This window comes from Mustela lutreola, chromosome 5, assembly GCF_030435805.1.
Source record: "Mustela lutreola isolate mMusLut2 chromosome 5, mMusLut2.pri, whole genome shotgun sequence".
Lineage (NCBI taxonomy): Eukaryota > Metazoa > Chordata > Mammalia > Carnivora > Mustelidae > Mustela > Mustela lutreola.
This window is the reverse complement of record NC_081294.1, coordinates 32,389,183-32,409,231: the sequence shown is the minus strand read 5'-3', so window position 1 is coordinate 32,409,231 and position 20,049 is coordinate 32,389,183. Positions and strand designations below refer to the sequence as shown.

Sequence of the window (20,049 nt, the reverse complement as noted above, 5' to 3'; positions counted from 1 at the left end):
AGAAATTGTCACAGCCAAGATCATCCTACAGGGACAAGATAACTAAATGTAATATGGTCCTGGATCAGTAAAAGGAAATCAGGTAAAAATTAAAGATGTTGGAATGAAGTGTGGAGTCTAGTTAATGATAATATATCAATATTGGCTCATTGATTGTTACAAATGTACCACAGGATATAAGGTGTTGGGGTGCCTGGGTGGCTTTAAGCATCTGCTTTTGGCTTGGGTCATGATCTCAGGGTCCTGGATCAAGCCCCAAATCGGGCTCTCTGTTCAGCAGGGAGTCTGCTTCTCCCTCTCCCTCTGTGATCTTTCTCACTCTTGCTCTCTTTCACATAAATAAATGAATATAATCTTAAAAAAAAAAAAGAGTGTGAGGTGTTGACAATAGTAGAAACTGGCTGTGTCGTGTATGAGAACTCTGCAGTCTTCTCACATTTTTTTCTGTAATGCTAAAGCTATTCTAAAAAATAAAGCCTACTAAAAAAGCATCTTGGGAGCACCTGGGTGGCTCAGTTGGTTAAGCATCTAATTCCTCATTTTGGCTCAGGTCACGATTTCAGGATCCTGAGGTCAAGCCCAGTATCAGGCTCTGCACTGAGCATGGAACTTGCCAGAGATTCTCTCTCTTGTGCTCTCTCTCTCTCAAAATCAGTCAGTCAATCAATCAATCAATCAATCAATCTGGGAACCTTACAGAGTAATATTTCTTTTAAATAATAAATAGCTGAGGAATAAGGAATTTAGGGGAAGGAAAATACAATAAACCCAGGGATGAGGTTAGAACACTCTAGAACATGTTGTTAGTAACTACGTCTTTGTTAGAAGTGGGCTGTAAATTTGGGCGGGCTGAAGAGACTTTGTGGGTCTATTTCTTATAGCATCCCTTCCATTCCTACAATACACCCCTGCCCTAGGGACAGCAGCTCATGCCCAGAGGTAGCCAAGCCAGCAGCTGCATGGGAGTCAGTCCCCAAGGGATACTACACATCTCTGGGGCACCAAAATAACACTCAAACTTTTATTTACCTGAACTCTTCCTGGAAAGGGGTGGTGAAAAAGGACCACTTTGCTAAATCACTTGGGGTGGGAGAGGAGCTCCCCCGCTACATAATGCCCGATTCAATGGAATGTGTGCTTGGGGGGCCTGCTAACTGTGTCTAAGAAATGAGGGTCTGGTAATAGCAGGGTCTTCTCTCCCCGGGACACTACTTAGCAATCCTCTATTCCATGCCTTTCCACTTAGATAAATGTCAAACAGAAAAAATTTTTTTAGTATTTTTTTTAAAGTAATCTCTATACTCAACATGGGGCTCAAACTCATGACCTGGAGATCAAGAGTTGTATACTCTTCTGACTGAGCAGCCAGGCACCCCAATGTTGAATGAATTTTTAAAGAATATTGTTTTGAAGGGAACCAAACCAGTAGTCTGAATGGAGAGACAAATTATTAACCCATTCAAGATATTCAAGTGTTTATCTGCTCCTTGTATTATCAAATCGAGCAAAATCAAGCAAAGAGCAACCAGAAACAGGACAGTCCAATTACTTTAGTCTCCCTAAGAGTCTCAAGGATATTATTCCCATTAGCAGATAAAAACAGCAAAGTTTAGAGTCACATTTTTTTGTTGAATACATTTTTTGCTGCTGATCATGGATAGACCCACATGCCTGATCCTCAGAGAATCAGCCGGGAGGAGAGCAGGGTTGACGTTTTCTCACTAACAGTAATTAAGCCAACCAGGATCAAACAACCGTCTGTACAGAGAGATAGGCCAAGGGAGTTCTCATAAACTTCAGTGCTAAGATTTTCCCAAGGAAACAGTTCTGGACCTATCTCTACAAGGGTAATTGAAGCTTAAAATTTGTCATCATAAGAAGGTTCTAAACATTTTTGCCTAAAAACTTTCTAATTAGAGGAGTTAGGAATCATCTACTCTAGGTGACACTCATCCACCAACTAATTTTAATCACTGTAACTCCCTGGGAGTTAATATAAATTGCTCTTTTTTCTTTCCTTCCATAGGCTTATATTGCTTCTGGACCCTTCTAAATATCCACATTCTCTAAGTAAGTCTTATGTCCTTGGATCCCTTAATTCTATGAACCGGGGAGATCTCATTCATACTCGTTGCTCTAATTCATCTGCATTTTGTAGTGATGACACCCAATCTGTCTCTAGGTTGACCTTCCCTTGGAGTAATAGACCTGTATTACCAGTATCATCCTGGATATCTTTACCTGAATGTCTCTTAGATGTCCCAATGTTACAAATAGAATTCTCTCTACAGAACCTCTATTCCCCATTCCCCCATCATCCCTCCAGATGTAAAGAGGTAGCCAAGACTTCTTCCTCACCCTCTCTGTCCACTAATTCCATGTCTATGGCTTATGCTTTTCCTCTGCATACGTAAGGCCTGTTTCATCATTTCTCCACTAGATAATCACCAATTCTCTTGTTTTATCACCACTTTGGTCTTGTTCTTCTCCAATCCAGTTCAGAGTTTAAGACTTTTTTTTTCTAATCATTAAATAGTTTTCAACTCTATAATATATGCATAAGGTGCAAAACCAAAAAGTTAAGAAGGTTCACAGGGAAAAGTCTGCCCCTTGCACCTGACTTCTTGATCACCCTTTTCACTTACCAAAGGCACCCATAGACCTCAATTTCTTTGGCAAAGAAAGTAATTCTAAAATGCATCTACTTTATATCTTCATGTCTTTAGGTCTTCCGTGGTTCATCACCTATAATGTCCAAGTTGAGAAGTACATATGAGGCTTTTCAGGATTTACTCCTGTTTCTCTTTCGTTTCTTCTAATAAATTCCCCTGTGCTTCCAGATTTCACCCCCTGTAACTACTTTGCTCTCTCTTGAAAAGACATAGGCTTCTTTCCCTCATGATTTTGCATATGCTCTTCCTTCTACCTGGGATGCCTTGTTCCCTGTGTCTCCCCGACACCCCATGTTACCCTTCTTTGAGTACAGTGCAATATCCCTTTCTATTCTCCTAAATATATTCAAGTTGAAGACTTTATGGACCTCCACAGATAAAGGTTATGCCTTTCCTTCATGAAACCCTTTCCAAAGACCATAAATAAGGGGGTCTTGGCTAGCTCAGTTGGTGGATCATATGACTTTTGATATTGGGGTTGTGAATTTGAGCCCCATGTTGGGTGTAGAGAGTATTCAAAAAAAAATCTTTTAAAAAAAGGACCATATACATGTTCTTATTATAGCACCTATCACATTGCTTTGCCACGTTGAAGGCAGTAGTGTTCCTTTGCTTTTTGAGTACTCAAGTTCTAGCAAACTAATCCCGACTTGTTTAATTAACACTGAATATTAGTTACAATGTAATTAACCTAAGGACATGTTAGGCTCTATTAATAGAAGTGTAGTACTTAGAAGTTTTAGTTCTGGCCACCATATTTAGAGAAAGAGATTGAAGAAGTATAATATCCACCTGACAATGTACAGTGTACTAACACTGTGATGGCCTTAGCAAGAAAAGCCCAAGAGAATGCATAGCTCCCACAGACTCTCTGAAGGGCCAGAGAGGAAACAGCTGACAATTACTTAGCTTCTTCTGAAACCAGAAATTCCCTATCAGGTTGTTGGGTCATTATGGTATGTCTTCACCGGTGCTGAGATATACTGTGACTTAGTTGTACTAGTAAAAGTTGAAGTACTGAAATCTGAAAACAATTTACCTTTCCCTCCCTCCTAAACTAGTATGCAATCAAGGTTGCTTCTGTATAGTCACTCCTGCCCACTTACATTCCAATATACTTGGCTTGAGATAGAGGGTAGGGTTACAACTGATGGGTCTGGAAACTGGTTGTAAACCAGTTTGCCTTATTTTCACTTCTACCCTAGGAGAATGTTGAGCGTATGAATACTCTCTGTCCCGGGTGGGAGAAATATAGAGAACTCTCACCTTAGACTATGAGCTCCTCAAAGGAGGGATCATGAATCTTCATTTTGTATTTATCCACAGTATCTGACAGTGCTTGAAGAAAGAAAGGAAGGTTTGGGGATGGATCAGTGGGATAATGAAAGGAAGAGAAGTGGAAGCAAATGGGGCAGAAATTTTTTAAAAGGAATGAAGGAAAGAGAAAAAGCAAAAGATTAAAGAAGGATTATCATTTACCTTCTTAGGAACTCTTAATTGAATTCAGTTTTTAACTCATAAGAAAAAAAAAAAAAAACCAAAACACCCAGCAATAAAAGCTGCTTAAACTGAGACTATGAAAGACCCAGTTAAGGTGAGCTCTAAGTTCCTACTCAATCCTTTGATCTAAGATTCTAGGTTTTCTTTCCCCAACAAGGCTTTTGAGTAAATAGTGGCATTTAATGAATATGTATTGAAACTATAATCTAAAATATTAGAACAGAAACAAACTGATGTTTCTCTTAAAAAAAAACCTTTATATTATTTTCTTAATTGGGTCTTCATAGTTTCACTAAGAGATTGGCAATTGGTTTGCAAAATTCAGCTTCAGTTTGCTTCTTTGTAAGATGCTCCCCAGCTTAACCATACAAGGTTGAGGTAGCTTGTGACTTTTTTCTTTTAGAAGAAATAATTTTGCTATGTTAAACTCTAGACATGATGCAAATTTAGAGTCATTTTAAGATGATACTTCGCTGGTTAGGGATGAAAGGTCCTTCCCCTCCCCCCAAGATAATCCGGTAAATTATTTCTGCTTTGTAGAGATCCAAAATGTCTGGGCTGCAGAAACTCACAAGGCAAACAAGAAAAGGTGAAGAAACCAGAGAGCAAAAATTGCAACAGTAACCACTGCCCAACCCCCCAAATGTGTCAGTAATCAGACTTCTTAACTTCATGGTCCTTCAGAATATGTGCGGTCCCTAATACATAAAAACTGATCATCCAAGCCTAGTTGTGACTGTTTTAATTCTAAGCGCCAGCTTTTGCTTCCCTTGCAATGCTGTGCTTGGAACAAAGCAGTACTTAATTCATGTTACTTTGATTTCATAAAAAGAAAGTATATAAACATCAGAGGAGCTGGGTTACTTTGATTAGGAACAAAAAGGACAACATTTTTAGTCTTACTTTTTTTTATATTACTCTCTTGAAGAGTTCAACTCTTTGCCCATTGACACTGGCCCAAATGCTATGACACTGCAAAGTAGAGATCATATCTTGTTTGTTTGGGCACTTCATTTTACCCATGTCAGGGGAATACAACTGAGCAGTGAACTCGCTTAAAAATTTAATAGAAATAAGCATGCTTTCCCTACTTCCCCTGTAACATGGGACATCCCATTTGTAAAGATAATAGACTAAATCTTACTCATTGCAAGTACAATAAATACTTGTCGATTGACTTGTAAATATAAGCCTTGTTTTCAGTTCAAAGTCTCCATTTTATCGGTAATAAAAAAATATTAATTCCTATGTCTGTAACATCCCATTCCCGAGCACACGCACGTTCACAGTATTTCCAACCTGCTCCTTCCAACAGAGCTTGCTTGGGAAGGAAATTTCAGAAAAGCATCCAGAAGGAGGAAAGCTGTCGAGGTGCCCAGTAGCAACTTACTGGTTCAAAGTAACAACAACAAAGAACCAGGGCGGTGGGTAGAAAAAGGGGAAACTCCATCGAAGATGCAAGTGACAACTCTCCGTGGCTTTTAGATTCCATCCGCACAGAAAAAATGAAGAGGTTAGAACATTGTGGCAGGGCGGTGTCCCCTGCCATGTTTCAATTCACGCCGCACTAGTAACCAGCCACACAGCTGCCTCGCCCGCGTGGGCTTCCCCAGTGCCCATCTATCCCCTCGGAATCGCAAGGAGAGCGGTACCCCTCCCCACGAGGAACGATTCGGGGAGATCGCCGCGGGCAGAACTCGGCCACAGAGGACAGCGGCCGAAGGGCTGCCGCCCTCCTCTGCAGTTCAGGAAGCCCTCTCCGGCGCGCAGGTGGGCGGGCGCCCCAGGCCGAAGCCGAGCCGCGCGAGAAGGGGAGTACCGGTGGCCCTCCCAGCGACCCCTGCCCGCCCCGCCAGGGGGAGCGTCTGCGCCGGACAGCCCGCGGCAGGGACCCGGCGGGCGGCGCTGGGCGGCGGCTCGGCGGCACGGCTGCCCTCCCGCGTCCCCACCCCCCTCCCTGCCCGCCCCCGGCGCGGCCCTGCCCGCCCCCTCCGCCCCCTCCCGCGGCGCCATGCGCAGACTCAGTTCCTGGAGAAAGATGGCGACAGCCGAGAAGCAGAAACACGACGGGCGAGTGAAGATCGGCCACTACATCCTGGGGGATACGCTGGGGGTCGGCACCTTCGGCAAAGTGAAGGGTGAGGACCCCTCGGGGCAAGGGTCGGATCCAGCCCGCGGTCCGGGTGACTTCCGCCTTTCGCACCCCTTCATCCTCCCCCGCCCCGGCGTTCCTCCTCTCCCGGGCTCTGCAACCCCTGTCCTGACTCCGGCGGGAGCGGAGTCAGAGGCCACCGCGGGACTGCGGCGCGACCCTCTCCGGCCGGGTGGGGGTGGGGACCGGTCGCCATGGCGACGGCACCGCGGTGCGAGGGGCTCGCTGGTGCGAGGGGCGGGGATGCGGAGGTGCGAACTTTCCCAGGTGGGGCAGTGTAGGGCTGCGCGGCGCGCTCGTAGAGCTGGGAGGGGGGGTGCGCCGGGGTCTCGGCCCGGAGCCCTGGGGAGAGGGCTTCTTGTTCGCTGGGGCTGTGCTCCCTCGGCTCAGAGCCAGCCCATCGCTTTCCTGGCAGTTTTCCGTATTGTCCGTATTTCCGTCCTCTTTGGGATGTTCTCGACTTACCTGCCTGGGCTGATTCTCAAGTGTGAAATGTGTCATCCCTTCCCACCTCCCCCCCAAAGTAGGCTTGCTTTGGGGGTAGCTTACAGAATTTTTTAAAAAGGGCCATCTCGTTGGGAAGGATGACTAATTTTTTTTCGGAGCAGTTAATTGTATTTGCGATGCATGGTTTATGTTCTGAATGCAGACTCTGTGCCTTCAGTGTTTCTGAATTATCAGTTTTGCAGACTCTGTGTGCCAAACCTGGTAGGTAGTGCAGATGTTGCCTCCAGATAGTATTTATTAGCTCATTAATGCAGTTCGTTTCCATTTACTTTCTCAGGATATTTGTTTTAATAATTGAGTGCACATCATTTGAACTTTTTTTTTTTTTTTTAAAGGAAAGTGGGAAATCTCTTACCCTTGTGTTTCAGCACAATATTCTGGGAATAACAAACCTGATCACCAGTCCACCAATTCTGGCACAAAAAGTTTAATTGCAAACTTTGTGAGGCATAAGTATTTTTTCTTTAAAATATTTGACTTTGTTATTAGGGATGTAGAGAAAGGGAGCATGGAACTGATAAATGTAATTCCTTCATTGGCTTTGGATATATAATAAACTATGAATTGCATACACTAAGCTCTTGGTAAATATTTGACTTGAAAGAAAAAAAAAAGTTGTGAAAGCCTGTACAGTGAATTAACTAACTGAGCCTTGCTTTACCGGAGCTAAATAAACATTTTCTGATTTTATCTAGGGATGGAAGAGGAGAACCCTTCCTTCTCTTGCTCTTTCTGAGTCATAGAACTGGAAAATTGCTGTATAGCCCACAGGGAAGCAACTGCCTAAGCCTTCTTATGAAAATCAGCAAGGCCAACAATCTAAGAAAGTAAGAAGCAAATGCCAGAATAGGGTAATAAGAGCCATCAGGGTGGGTCTGTATTAGGCCAGTAAGATGTCTCTGTACCCTCAAAATTATTTATTTTTGGCTATGTTGTCTCTTTACTTGTTAGCAATTACAAACTGCGTTTAGTTTACAGTATTTGTAAGAAATGCTCATTAATGCCCCCTAATAGTGATGACAGTCTTGAAACACTCACTCCTTCCAGGGTTCTGCTTGGATTACGATGCTCATCCTTCTAATAAAGACCTGTGCAAAGTCAGGTCTCATTTTCTTATTTGCTCAGTGGCTTTTGGCATGGCAGATAGGAAAGCAAGAGGGAGTTTTTCATTTTCTGGATTTGAACTGTGATGTGGCTGTGACATGAATCCTTTCAGTGAATGGTGTTCCCTAACCTTATTCTTCCACACATGCCTCTCTTGAAGTGTTAAATACTGTCAAAAGTCAACTCTCTAAATTATAGAAAAGTCAATAGTCATCAAAGAATCAGGTTTCATAGATAGGGTTAAATTTGTTCGCAAATACATTCATTGATATTGCTCAAAATCCTCAACCAGTGCATTTTTAAGTTGTTAAACAGTTGGGATGCTTTTTGCTCCATGTATGGTAATAGAAAATCCAACTCACCCTAGCTAAGAACCTTACTTTCTGTGGTTCTCTCTCCAAAGTTTGGAAACTTCAGCATAACTCTCTTCAGTCTCACTGGCTCATCCAGTCCCTGGGGCCAGGGATGCCATGTGCTATTTGGTTCAGGCTTGTGCACTAGCAAGGGAGATAGCATTTCTCTTGGTGGAATATGGCCCACTGTTGAATTTGTGTGTGTGGTGGGGGCATTTTCTTCTGAAGTACTTCATGTAGATAAATACCTATACAGAATGGGTATTAATTGTTAGGCGAGAGAAATTAGATGTTCAGTGAGCAGGCAGAAACAGCTCTTACAGTGGTGATAGCCTTAATTTGACAAGAATTCTTATCAGTGGTATGATTAGCCAGATACTTCAGTGGAGATAATTTGGAGTAGGTAGAGCTTTTTTTTTTTTTTTTTTAAAGATTTTATTTATTTATTTGACAGAGAGAGATCACAAGTAGATGGAGAGGCAGGGAGAGAGAGAGAGAGAGAGGGAAGCAGGCTCCCTGCTGAGCAGAGAGCCCGATGCGGGACTCGATCCCAGGACCCTGAGATCATGACCTGAGCCAAAGACAGCGGCTTAACCCACTGAGCCACCCAGGCGCCCCTAGTAGATAGAGCTTTTAAAATTAGTTACATGTTGGTAAATTTAACACAGAAAAGGAATCTAATAGAAGATATGATATATGCAGAAAATTCGCAATATGATATTACATGCTTAGAGGAAATTTAATTTGGGGGGCAAAGGGGACTATAAATTCACAGTGATTATTTTGTTCCCTATTACAGGCTGAAAAAGTCATTTGGCAACTTATTGTGAGGGGAAAGTTTAAACAGGCTACTGGGGTTGGGTTTGGGATTATGTTTGAATTACCTTTTATTATTCCCAAGTTGTCCCCCCCCCCCTTTGGTTATCAAGGTGTTAGTCTCTACTTCCTTGTAGGGTCCAGGTACAGCAGTTATAAAAGCATGGATGAACAGAGTCTCATGTTACTATTGCAATAAATTAAAATGGCAGTTTTTATTAAGTTTTCCAAGAGAAGAGAAGACGGTCTCTTTAGTGGTATAGGTGGTCTTCAGCAAATGAGTTGTTTATACATTACAACCTATTTATTAAGTTGGTGAGTATTTTTCTACATAAAACTACAATTTCAGGTAAATAGGTGACTAATCTCTTTGTGAATCAATCATAGTAGAAATTACTTAAAAATTTCTTTAAGGGGTGGTTCCTGGCTGGCTTAGGCAGTAAAGCATGCAACTCTTGATCTTGGGTCATGAGTTCAAGACCCCACACTGGTAGAGCTTACTTAAAAAAAAAAAAAAATTCTTGGGGCGCCTGGGTGGCTCAGTGGGTTAAAGCCTCTGCCTTCGGCTCAGGTCATGATCTCAGGTCCTGGGATCGAGCCCCGCATCAGGCTCTCTGCTCAGCAGGGAGCCTGCTTCCTCCTCTCTCTCTGCCTGCCTGTCTGCCCGCTTATGATCTCTCTCTCTGTGTCAAATAAATAAATAAAATTAAAAAAAAAAATTCTTTTTTTTTTTTTTTTTTTTTTTTTTTAAAGATTTTATTTATTTTATTTGACAGACAGAGATTACAAATAGGCAGAGAGGCAGGCAGAGAGAGAGAGGAGGAAGCAGGCTCCCTGCCGAGCAGAGAGCCCGATGCGGGACTCGATCCCAGGACCCTGAGATCATGACCTGAGCCGAAGGCAGCGGCTTAACCCACTGAGCCACCCAGGCGCCCTAAAAAAAAAAAAAAAAAATTCTTTAAGGTGGGAAAATATCTATATATCTATATTTATATCTATATCTATCTCAAGTTTAGAGTGGGAATGAAGTTTAGGCCACAAAAACCAAAGAAGTAGACTACTGTCATGTTATTTATATAAATTTTAAAATTATGGAAAACGCCCGGACATTGCTAGTGAGAGTACGATGTTGCCACCTCTATAAAGTGTGACAGTATTTATTAAAGTTAACCCAGTAATTTAGACTCTAGGAATTTATCCTATAGATATACTGGTATGAAATAATGAGTTATTCATTGCCATATTGTTTATAAATACAAAGGTTAGAAAAAACGTTTCTAGTAGGACAATAGTTAAATTATCGTTATCCATGCAATGATATACATTGCAAACATTAAGAAAAAAACAAGAGACTTTATATAATTTAGGAAGCAATTTCCAAGGTGTATTTTTAAGGGGAAGAATAAGGGGGTAGTAGAACAAATGTGTCTAGTATACACATTTTATACACATTTGTGTATAAAAGTAGGGGCAAGGAAGGTTTTTAAGTGTAACTACTTGCACGTGCATGGAGTGACCCTTTAAAGATACACATGAAACACATTAGTTCAGAGCGGGGGAGCTAGGTAGCAGGGGGCTATTTCACTGCCCATCTTTTTGTACCATTTAATTGTGCAGTGCAGGTATTATGTATTCAAAAGAATATATAAAATTAGGGGCGCCAGGGTGGCTCAGTGGGTTAAAGCCTCTGCCTTTGGCTCAGATCATGATCTCAGGGTCCTGGGATCGAGCTCTGCATCGGGCGCTCTGCTCAGCGGGGAGCCTGCGGGGAGCCTGCGGGGAGCCTGCTGCTTCCCTCTCTTGGCCTGCCTCTGCCTGCTTGTGATCTCTGTCAAATAAATAAATAAATAAAATAATTAAAAAAAAAAAAGAAAGCACTAATAGGCTGTTAGTTGGAGGGTGACTAATTCACTGCTCTTGTGAGGGAGACATTGTAAATTTTGGTAGCCTTTGCTATGAGTGACCTGTAAGTGTTCCATGGCAGAAATACCTGTTTTCTCTTTTGTTCGAAAACAATCTCATAGGGGCACGTGGGTGGCTTAGTTGGTTAAGATATCAGCTCAGGTCATGATCTCAGGGTCGTGAGATGGAGTCACACGTTGGGCTCCACACTGGTTGTGGAGCCTGGTTAGGACTCAGTCTGTCCCTCTCTCTCTCTCTGCCCCTGCCCTGACTCATACTCTCTCTTTCTCCCTCTCTCTCAAATAAATAAAATCTTTAAAAAAACAAAAACAAAAACCCCAGTATCTTAGCAGTACTGTAAAACAGTAACAGTCTGAAGAGTAAAGGTTTGAGCTTTGGAAAGGGGGGTGGTTCTCTTAATGCATATTCCTGACAAGGTGCACTTGTTACTGATTGATTGACTGTGGAGCAGCAATTAATTTGGCTGCAACTGAGATTAATATATGGAGAATCCTTTGCTTAGTTAAGAAGACTTCAGGGTTTGGGGTTTGATATTGGGCCTAGCTCCCCTGCCCACCCCTGCATATTGATGGTGTGGTAGAGTAGGTAGGTCATAAGACTTGACGTCAGAAGGCCTATCCCAGCTTGATCACTTAATAGCCTTACTGCATCAAATTACATAATCTCTTAGAGCTTTGTAATTACCTATATCATAGGTTTGTTGTGAGGGTCAAATGTGATCATATAAAATCCCATTTTCAAAAGTATTGTTACTGAAGTTCTGATATTGAAGTTTGTTGGTAATTGGGTTCAAGGCAAAATATCTGTTGCTATAATTAAGGAAAAGAACAGATTATCATATGACAGCTTTAAATTGCCAAGATTTTCCTGGGAAGAAAGAGGGAGAAAGATGATATCCAGAGGGCTATTGCCTACTCTGAAAGAGAAAATATTTGAGCCATCAGTGTTGGGACATTATTTGAAAACCTTGAAGGGAAGAGTCTGTATCCAAGTAAGACAGGTTAAAAATGTTTAATAGGTTTCTTTACTAGGCAGTCCAGAGCCATTATTGTGTTAATATGTGTAGTGGGTTTCCAAAAGGGAGAGCATACATCCTTTCCCAGACTTCCTTGCTGACAAAATCTTTTTCTGTGTAGAGGCTTCAGTCCTAGTATTCTATAGAACATAATTCTTTTTTTTTTTTTAAGATTTTATATTTATTCATTTGTTTATTAATTATAAACATGTAATGTATTATTCGCCCCAGGGGTACAGGTCTGTGAATCACCAGGTTTACACACTTCACACCACTCACCATAGCACATTATTTTTATTTATTTGACAGAGATCACAAGTAGGCAGAGAGGCAGGCAGAGAGAGAGGAGGAAGCATGCTTTCTGCTTAGCAGAGAGCCCGATGCGGGGCTCGATCCCAGGACCTGAAATCATGACCTGAGTGGAAGGGAGAGGCTTAACCTACTGAGCCATCCAGGCGCCCCTGTAGAGCATAATTCTTAAAATTCGTTGTAACAGTTATAGTTTTATGATTTTTCTAGCCCATAGAAAATTTGAATTCCTGAATTAGAACATTGGAGAGGGGGCTTAAAAGTTGACTCCTGATAGGCTGTGAAGGATGAGACACAACTTCAAAATGCAGAAAACTGTGGAACGTAATAGCCTAGGAGCAAGAAGTCCTATCCAGCTAACTCCCACAGATGTCACCGTGTGAGGGCACAGGGGAGTAACTGATGCTCATACAAGGTGAACATTTGCTTGTTTCCCAGTCATTATGTACATTTCCCAGTCATTATGTACAGCGTGTTCCATTTAAGAATTCTTGGAGCATTTGTAGTGCAGATTAGAAAACCAGTTTTCAAAAAAGATTACTTTTATAATTTGTTAATTTTAATGGTGAATATCATATTTTAGGAAACAAAACAAAACAAAACTATGTTTCCTGGGGCTGCAGTAACAGTATCACAAACTGGGTGGCTTCAAACAACAGAAATTTATTCTCTTGAAGTTCTGAAGGCCAAAAATCTAAAATCAGGGGGTTTGTAGGGTTACACTTCCTCTTAAGGTTCATGGTGAGAGTCTTCCTAGCCTCTCCAGCTTTTGGTGGCTCTTGGTGTTCCTTGACTTGTGGTAGCAAAACTCTAGACTCTGCCTTTGTCTTCTCTTGGCTTCCTGTGGATGTATCTGTGCTCTCTTCTCTTCTTAAAAAGGATACCATTCATTAGATCTAGAGCCCACTCTAAACCTAGGATGATTTCATGAACTTCAGATCCTTAACTGATTACATATCCAAATACCCTATTTCCACATTAAGAGCATATTCTAAGTTCTGGTGGACATGAATTTGGGATGCAGGGGCAGTATTCAAGCCATTACACTTGTTATTTTATATGCTTTTGATTTTATACTCTTGGTTTCTCCCTTATAACACTTTAATTTTTGAGAAACTTTTAAATTGAACTGGTAGAATGAATAAAATATGTTCTTTGTACCTTGTCTTAAAACATTGAAATTGATATGAGGCAGGTTTTTAGTAGACTGAATTAATTTTCTCATATATAGGAAAAAGATTGTAGTAGCAATGCCAGACACATAGTAGGTACAGGTACTCACTATTTCTTTAATCAATGTTTGAATTTTTAGAATATTTCTTACTGGTATGGGGCAGTTCAGTCTATTGTTGTTTTCAACATTGTAAGACTGTAGGGCAGCCTGGATGGCTCAGTTGGTTGAGTGTCTGACTCTTTGATTTTGGCTCAAGTCATGATCGGGGATCTCTTCCTGTTCCTCAATTAACTGTAAAGTGTTACTAATAATGTCAGTCTTCTAGGGTTAGTTAGAGTATCAGTAGGTTTGGGCATAAAGTGGGTATGTCATGAATATTAACTACACAGTTGTGTATCTTAATTATGTTACGTGTTATATATCAACTAGATTTATATTTTTAAAAAATCTGATTTAAATTCAAATCTGATTAGCCTGTTTTTTAGCTCGGTGCTCTTATATGGCTGAATAAGCGTTCCTGTAGTTTTTAGGTAGTAGGTGAAATAACATCAAGGCTTGGTGCCAAGTGTGTATGTTTAGCAATATTATGTTGAAAATTAACCAAAGTTAGGAAAGGGTTGATTTTAGGAAGCTAGAAATCTCAGGATTGATGTGATGGGAGGCGGAGGATGGGTATGTTGGTGGAACTGAAGCTTATGGGAATGGGAGCTAAATGCATAGAAATTTTAGCTATTAATTATTTAGCACTTATTATGGGCTTAGATAAAGGGATGCTACTGAATCTAGGAGGATGAGGACAACAAATAAAGGAACTGAGGTTATTGGCCAGATAGAGATTAAAGCAGAAAATTTAGGGCTGATTAAATAGGGATGGGGGCAGGTTTGGGAGCAGTGGAAAATAAATAGCTCTAAACAGTGATAGCCACCATTTATTTATCAAGCATTTACTATGTCAGATACCATGGAAAGTGCTTTACAAACCCTACTTCATGCATTCCTTACAGTCACTTTTATTTTACTATTTTTTAAAGATTTTATTTATTTATTTGATAGAGATCACAAGTAGGCAGAACAGCAGGCAGAGAGAGAGAAGGGGAAGCAGATTCTCCCTTAAAGCAGAGAGCCTGATATGGGGCTTGATCCCAGGACCCTGGGATCATGACCTGAGCTGAAGATAGAGGCTTTAACCCACTGTGCCACCCAGGCGCCCCTACAGTCACTTTTATATGGAGTATGTGGTATTCTTATTTTTACAGACAAGTGAATAGAAGGCTGACATAATTTAACTCGCCCAGGTCAAACATTAAATAAATACCCTTCATACTGGAAAGAACCCAGGTCTCTGTCTATGTTTTATACATAGATTGCCTTCTCATGTAGGAGAATGGGGTGTTTAGCCCTATTTCTGAAAAAGTTGAATCAAACACCTATCATTACTTTTTTTTTCCTTCCCTTTGGGATTTTTTAATAGTAAAGAATATAAAACAGTAAGTAAAATTTGAAAAAAAATCACTGTAGGATAACTTCTCATTTTAGCACATTATCACTGTCATAAAAAATTTTAATATAGCTAGAAACTATAGATTGTATATATAATTTTTGTTTGCTCTTTTCATATTTATAAAAATATTTTCTATAGTCTTATGAGAGAGCCTGTTATGTTGGAATAGCAATGTATTAAACTGTTTTCTGAAATTGGTCATTTGGTCATTTGCCATCTTTGTTCTTCTTTTTTTTTTTTTAAAGATTTTATTTATTTATTTGACAGACAGAGATCACAAGTAGACAGAGAGGCAGGCAGAGAGAGAGAGAAAGGGAAGCAGGCTCCCTGTGGAGCAGAGAGCCCGATGCGGGGCTCGATCCCAGGATGCTGAGATCATGACCTGAGCCGAAGGCAGCGGCTTAACCCACTGAGCCACCCAGGCGCCCCACCATCTTTGTTCTTAAATAAGACACTATAATAAAAATAATTATGCACATTTAAAAAAAGATTTATTTACTTGAGAGAGAGAAAAAAAAATGAGTGGGGGGAAGGGCAGAAGGAGAAAATCTTCAAGCAGTCTCCTGTGCGGAGCTGAACATGGGGCTAGATCTCAGGACCTGTGAAATCAAGACCGGAGCCAAACCAAGAGTGGGACACTGACTGAGGTACCCAGGTGCCCAATAATTATGCACATTTTAAAATTTACTTAATTCTAAGTTAAATTCTAAGTAAGGAAACTACAGATCTTAAAAATCCATATATTAAAATATATATTTAATTAATATATTAAAATATATATTAATATATATTGATATATATATAAATATATATTTTAAGAAATATATATTGCTCTTAATGCTATTCTAGGATATCAGTTGCCTTTTTATTTCCCTAAAATGTTCTTTTGTTATACCAGCCATGAAAAAGGAATTAGTATATCAATTTTTCCTTAACAAAAAACCAAATTGATCACATACCCTGCTTCTTTACTTACTTAGTAGTGTGTGTGTGTGTATATGTGAGACAGAGAATTTGATTTCATTACAGTGGCTGTCATGACACCTTCCCCTCCCTTGCTACTGTTCAATTTTTATTTGAATACTATTTATACAGTCATACTTTTGTAATTTCTATTGCTTCAAAAATGAAGATATGCCTCTATTTCTGATTAATTTATAATTTGATGAAATGTTTACATATTAGAAAAAAGTCTAGTTGTACCTTGGTTGTTTGGTTACTGATTTCATTTTGTTTATTTGGCCTTCTTTTGTGCGGGAGGTCTATTATTCGCAGGTGGAATAATATTCTATTCCCTGTTACTTAAGAGTTGAATTTTACTTGACTCCCTATTCTTTGTCTATCACCATCCCGCCTTCTCTTGCTAATTTCTGCCTCAATTTTGGTATGTGTTCAATGAAATTTTCTGTCACATTTCTGCAACTTAACTGCTTTCTAAATGATTTTAATTGTTCTGTTGTATAAGTCTTCATACTCTGCTCTTATTTTGTAACTTCTGTATTTTTCTTTCTTTTTAATTTAAAAGATTTTATTTTTAACTCATCTCTACATCCAGTGTGGGCCTCGAACTTAAAACCCCAAGATCAAGAGTCCTGTGCTCTCCTGATTGGGCTAGCCAGGTGTTGAATAACTTCTGTATTTCTTATCACTTTGTGATAGTTAATTTTTTCTACAACATTCATGTAGCTCTTGGAGAGCATTTATTAATGTGTATTCTTTTTGCTTTAGTTTTTTGTACTTTAAAACTTTTTGTTTTTTCTTACTTTATAGTTATTTTGGTCATCTTCAGAGGCCAGGATGGTCCCAGGGACCCAGGTTGCTTTTGGTCAGTACTGTTTTCTGTGACAGCATTACTGGCATATAGTATTCTATCATTAGTTAATGATAGAATATACATCTGGAGTTCCAAGAAGACCCAGTTGTTACTTACAGTTAATTGGGGTTGAAATTAGGTTGAGCAGGGTGGGATATGAGAGGGGACTGTGGTTGATTTGTGATGAATTGGAGTTCATTCCCAAATGGGTTTTGCTTTCATATTCTTTCCAAATCTGAGTCTGCCAGTAGTATCCAGTATTGTGGCTGTTCCCAGTCTTGTTTCAGCTATTCAGTTAATGAGAGAGGGTTTCCACTAAGCCATTGCTTGGAGATTTTGGGGGTAGTTGGACAGATTAAATTACTAGTTGTTCAGGTAGCAGTACACTAGGTCTAAGAAAGAAGATACTTACTGAATTGGGGCTTAACAGTCAAGTTGACTGCTGTTAATCACATCTGATTGGTATAATAGATTATAGAAAGCCTTATCAGAAATTAGGATGTGCTTCTAATTTCCACAGTCCATTTCAGCTATGATTATAGGTTTTTCTTTGTCACTGATTTCATGTATATTTTAATGAGTTTTTGATGGAAGTATGTCCAGTGCATTCTTAATCTGTCTTCTTTCAGGAAACTTCTGTATTCTTAGCCATGGATGGTTTTGAGATTAGATGAGCTATACAAATGGTGGTTATAAGAAAATTTAGAGATTCCATTTACATTGTAGTAGTTTATTTTATTTATTTATTTTTAAAGATTTTATTTATTTATGTATTTGTCAGAGACAGAGACAGAGAGAGACAGCGCATAAGCAGGCAGAGTGGCAGGCAGAGACACAGAGAGAGGCAGGCTCCCTGTTGAGCAAGGAGCCTGATGCAGAACTCAATCCCAGGACTCCAGGATCTGACCTGAGCCAAAGGCAGCGGCTTAATCGACTGAGCCACTCAGGTGTCCCCACATTGTAGTAGTTTAAAAATTTTTTGATTCTGTGAGTTTTTGATTCTGAGAGTTGACTATGGTGCAGTTACACATTTGCTCATTTTCTGAAAAGATCTGCATTATAGAAGGATTGTACAGGTTAAAAAATCTGGACAAAATGGAAGGTAAACTTAGGTGGTAAATCATATTTTTGAAAAGGATTCAGACTTACTCTGACTTAAATACTTTTCTTTGAGTCTTACTTAACAAAGAGTTTTTTCACCAAATGTGAAATATCTGTATAATCTAACCTCGGATTTAATATTATTAATTAAAACATTTAGGGAAAGTAGCAAATGCTTAAAAAAAATTCAAAGTAATGAGGAATTACCCCATCCCCTGCCTCTCTCAACTGCAGGGGGTGTCTTGGGGGGCAGAAGAGCCCATCACTCATTATCTTGGTTGGCCTGTTGGGGGAAAATGTTGAATTGTTGAAAACCATTGGACCTGAAGTTCTGTAGAGTTCTCTTTAGTTTCTATAATTCTATGCTTGTTATTGTTAAATCATCAAGAGCACATAGTGAGTGAGGAGCAAGCAATGAGTCTTTTGTCTTTTAGAAAGATAATTTAATTATCTTGTTGCTCCCCTGCTTTAAAAACCTGCAGTGGTTCATAATCCTTGAGGGTTTTTAAAGGGTGGGCAGGCTCAGCTCCATCCCAAATCCCAGATTAAGTGGGAAAGCCTAATTAGATTGGAATAAAAAAGACAAATTCTTGGTGTAAAATAATATTTTAAACGTAAGTTTAAAATACCAGTGTTGAGTTTTCTACTTGGAAATAGTAAGAAGTATTGTATCAATCTGCTAAGGGTTTCCATAACAAAATACTGCAGATTGAATGGCTTTTTCTTTCTTTCTTTTTTTTTTTTTTTTTTTTTTAAAGATTTTTATTTATTTACTTGACAGACTGAGATCACAAGTAGGCAGAGAGGCAGGCAGAGATAGAGGAGGAAGCAGACTCCCGCTGAGCAGAGAGCCCGATGTGGGGCTCGATCCCAGGACCCTGGGATCATGACCTGAGCCGAAGGCAGAGGCTTTAACCCACTGAGCCACCCAGGCGCCCCTGAATGGCTTTTAACAACAGATATTTTCTCACAGTATGGAGGCTAAAGGTTTGAGATCAAGATTTCAGTATGGTTGGTGCCTTCTGAGGCCTCTCTTTAGTTCACAGATTGTGGCTTCCTCCCTGTGTCCTCACACAGTTTCCTGTGTGTACCCTGCTGTCTCTCCGTGTGTCCAGATTTCCTCTTAGAAGGATATCATGAGTCAGGGTGGATTAGGACCTACCAAAACTGTTTCATTTTAATAGTCATTTCTTTAAAGGCCCTGTCTCTAAATACTGTCTTATTCTGAGACCAGGATTAGGGTATCAACATATGAATTTTGGGGGAGACACAGTTTAGTACATAACAAACATAAATAAGAAGGGATTTCTTATTTATCATTATCTTTGCTTTTCAGCTGGTAATTACAAAGATTGCCAGGGAAAGCTCTCAGCTATTGGTCTTACAAGCTATGTCCTAATTTAGAAGAGAACATTTTCTTCCTAAAAAGCTAATCCCCTAAGTCACTTATTTAAAAACAGAAAATAAAAAACAAAAAACAAAAAACCCAGAAACAAAACTTGATACATGTATATTTCAAAAAGTCAACTAATGCTAAGAGGTATAGTTATAAAACAGAATTCCTTACCTTTACCCTCAACTCTTTTCTTCTAGTATTTACCTCTAGGTTGTGGTGTTTTGTTTTTGTTTTTTTTTTTAACTTCCATATTTCTAATTGACCTATGCATGCACACAAGCTATTTCTTAATTCTTATTGATGGATTTTGTTGTTGTTGACTTTCTATTGTGGTACATAAGGATTTCAGTTCTCTTACACCTTTTCCTCTACACTGTCATTCTCCTAATATAATTATATCATACTTAAAAAAATCCATATTTAGCATTTAATAATTGTGACTATGTAAAGACTTATTTGCCAATCCAAATCTGTGACTATTTTCTTTATAATTTTTCCTGGAGTTATTAAATTACCTTGTTTTTTCCATTCGTTTAGTTTTCTTTGAACCTAAGGCTGAATGTCCCTGTTTCTTCAAATGCCTTTGTCAAAATCTTTCTCAATACAATACTTTCAAACCTGTAAGATAATTTATTAGTCTCCCCTTCCCCCAGCTGTCTTGGATCCTCTGTCACATTTCTGTCCAGATTTGTTGTCTCTAAGCCTTCTACACA

General features: G+C 39.8%; 1 protein-coding gene across 4 annotated transcripts in view; it reads left to right on the top strand.

Moving 5' to 3' along the window:
- The first annotated feature begins 6,155 nt into the window (after positions 1–6,155).
- PRKAA1 (protein kinase AMP-activated catalytic subunit alpha 1) overlaps positions 6,156–20,049 on the top strand; it is a 33,577-nt gene continuing 19,683 nt past the window's right edge. For 2 of the 4 annotated variants that reach the window (XM_059173870.1, XM_059173868.1), the window contains exons 1-2: positions 6,204–6,310; positions 7,527–7,658. Coding sequence is in view for 2 of the 4 variants with exons in the window: in XM_059173867.1 (XP_059029850.1) it covers positions 6,184–6,310 (127 nt within the window). In the remaining 2 variants the exon portion in view is untranslated. Of the gene's footprint in view, positions 6,311–7,526; positions 7,659–20,049 lie in introns of all 4 variants that reach the window. The other 2 variants (XM_059173867.1, XM_059173866.1) reach the window with 1 other exon arrangement.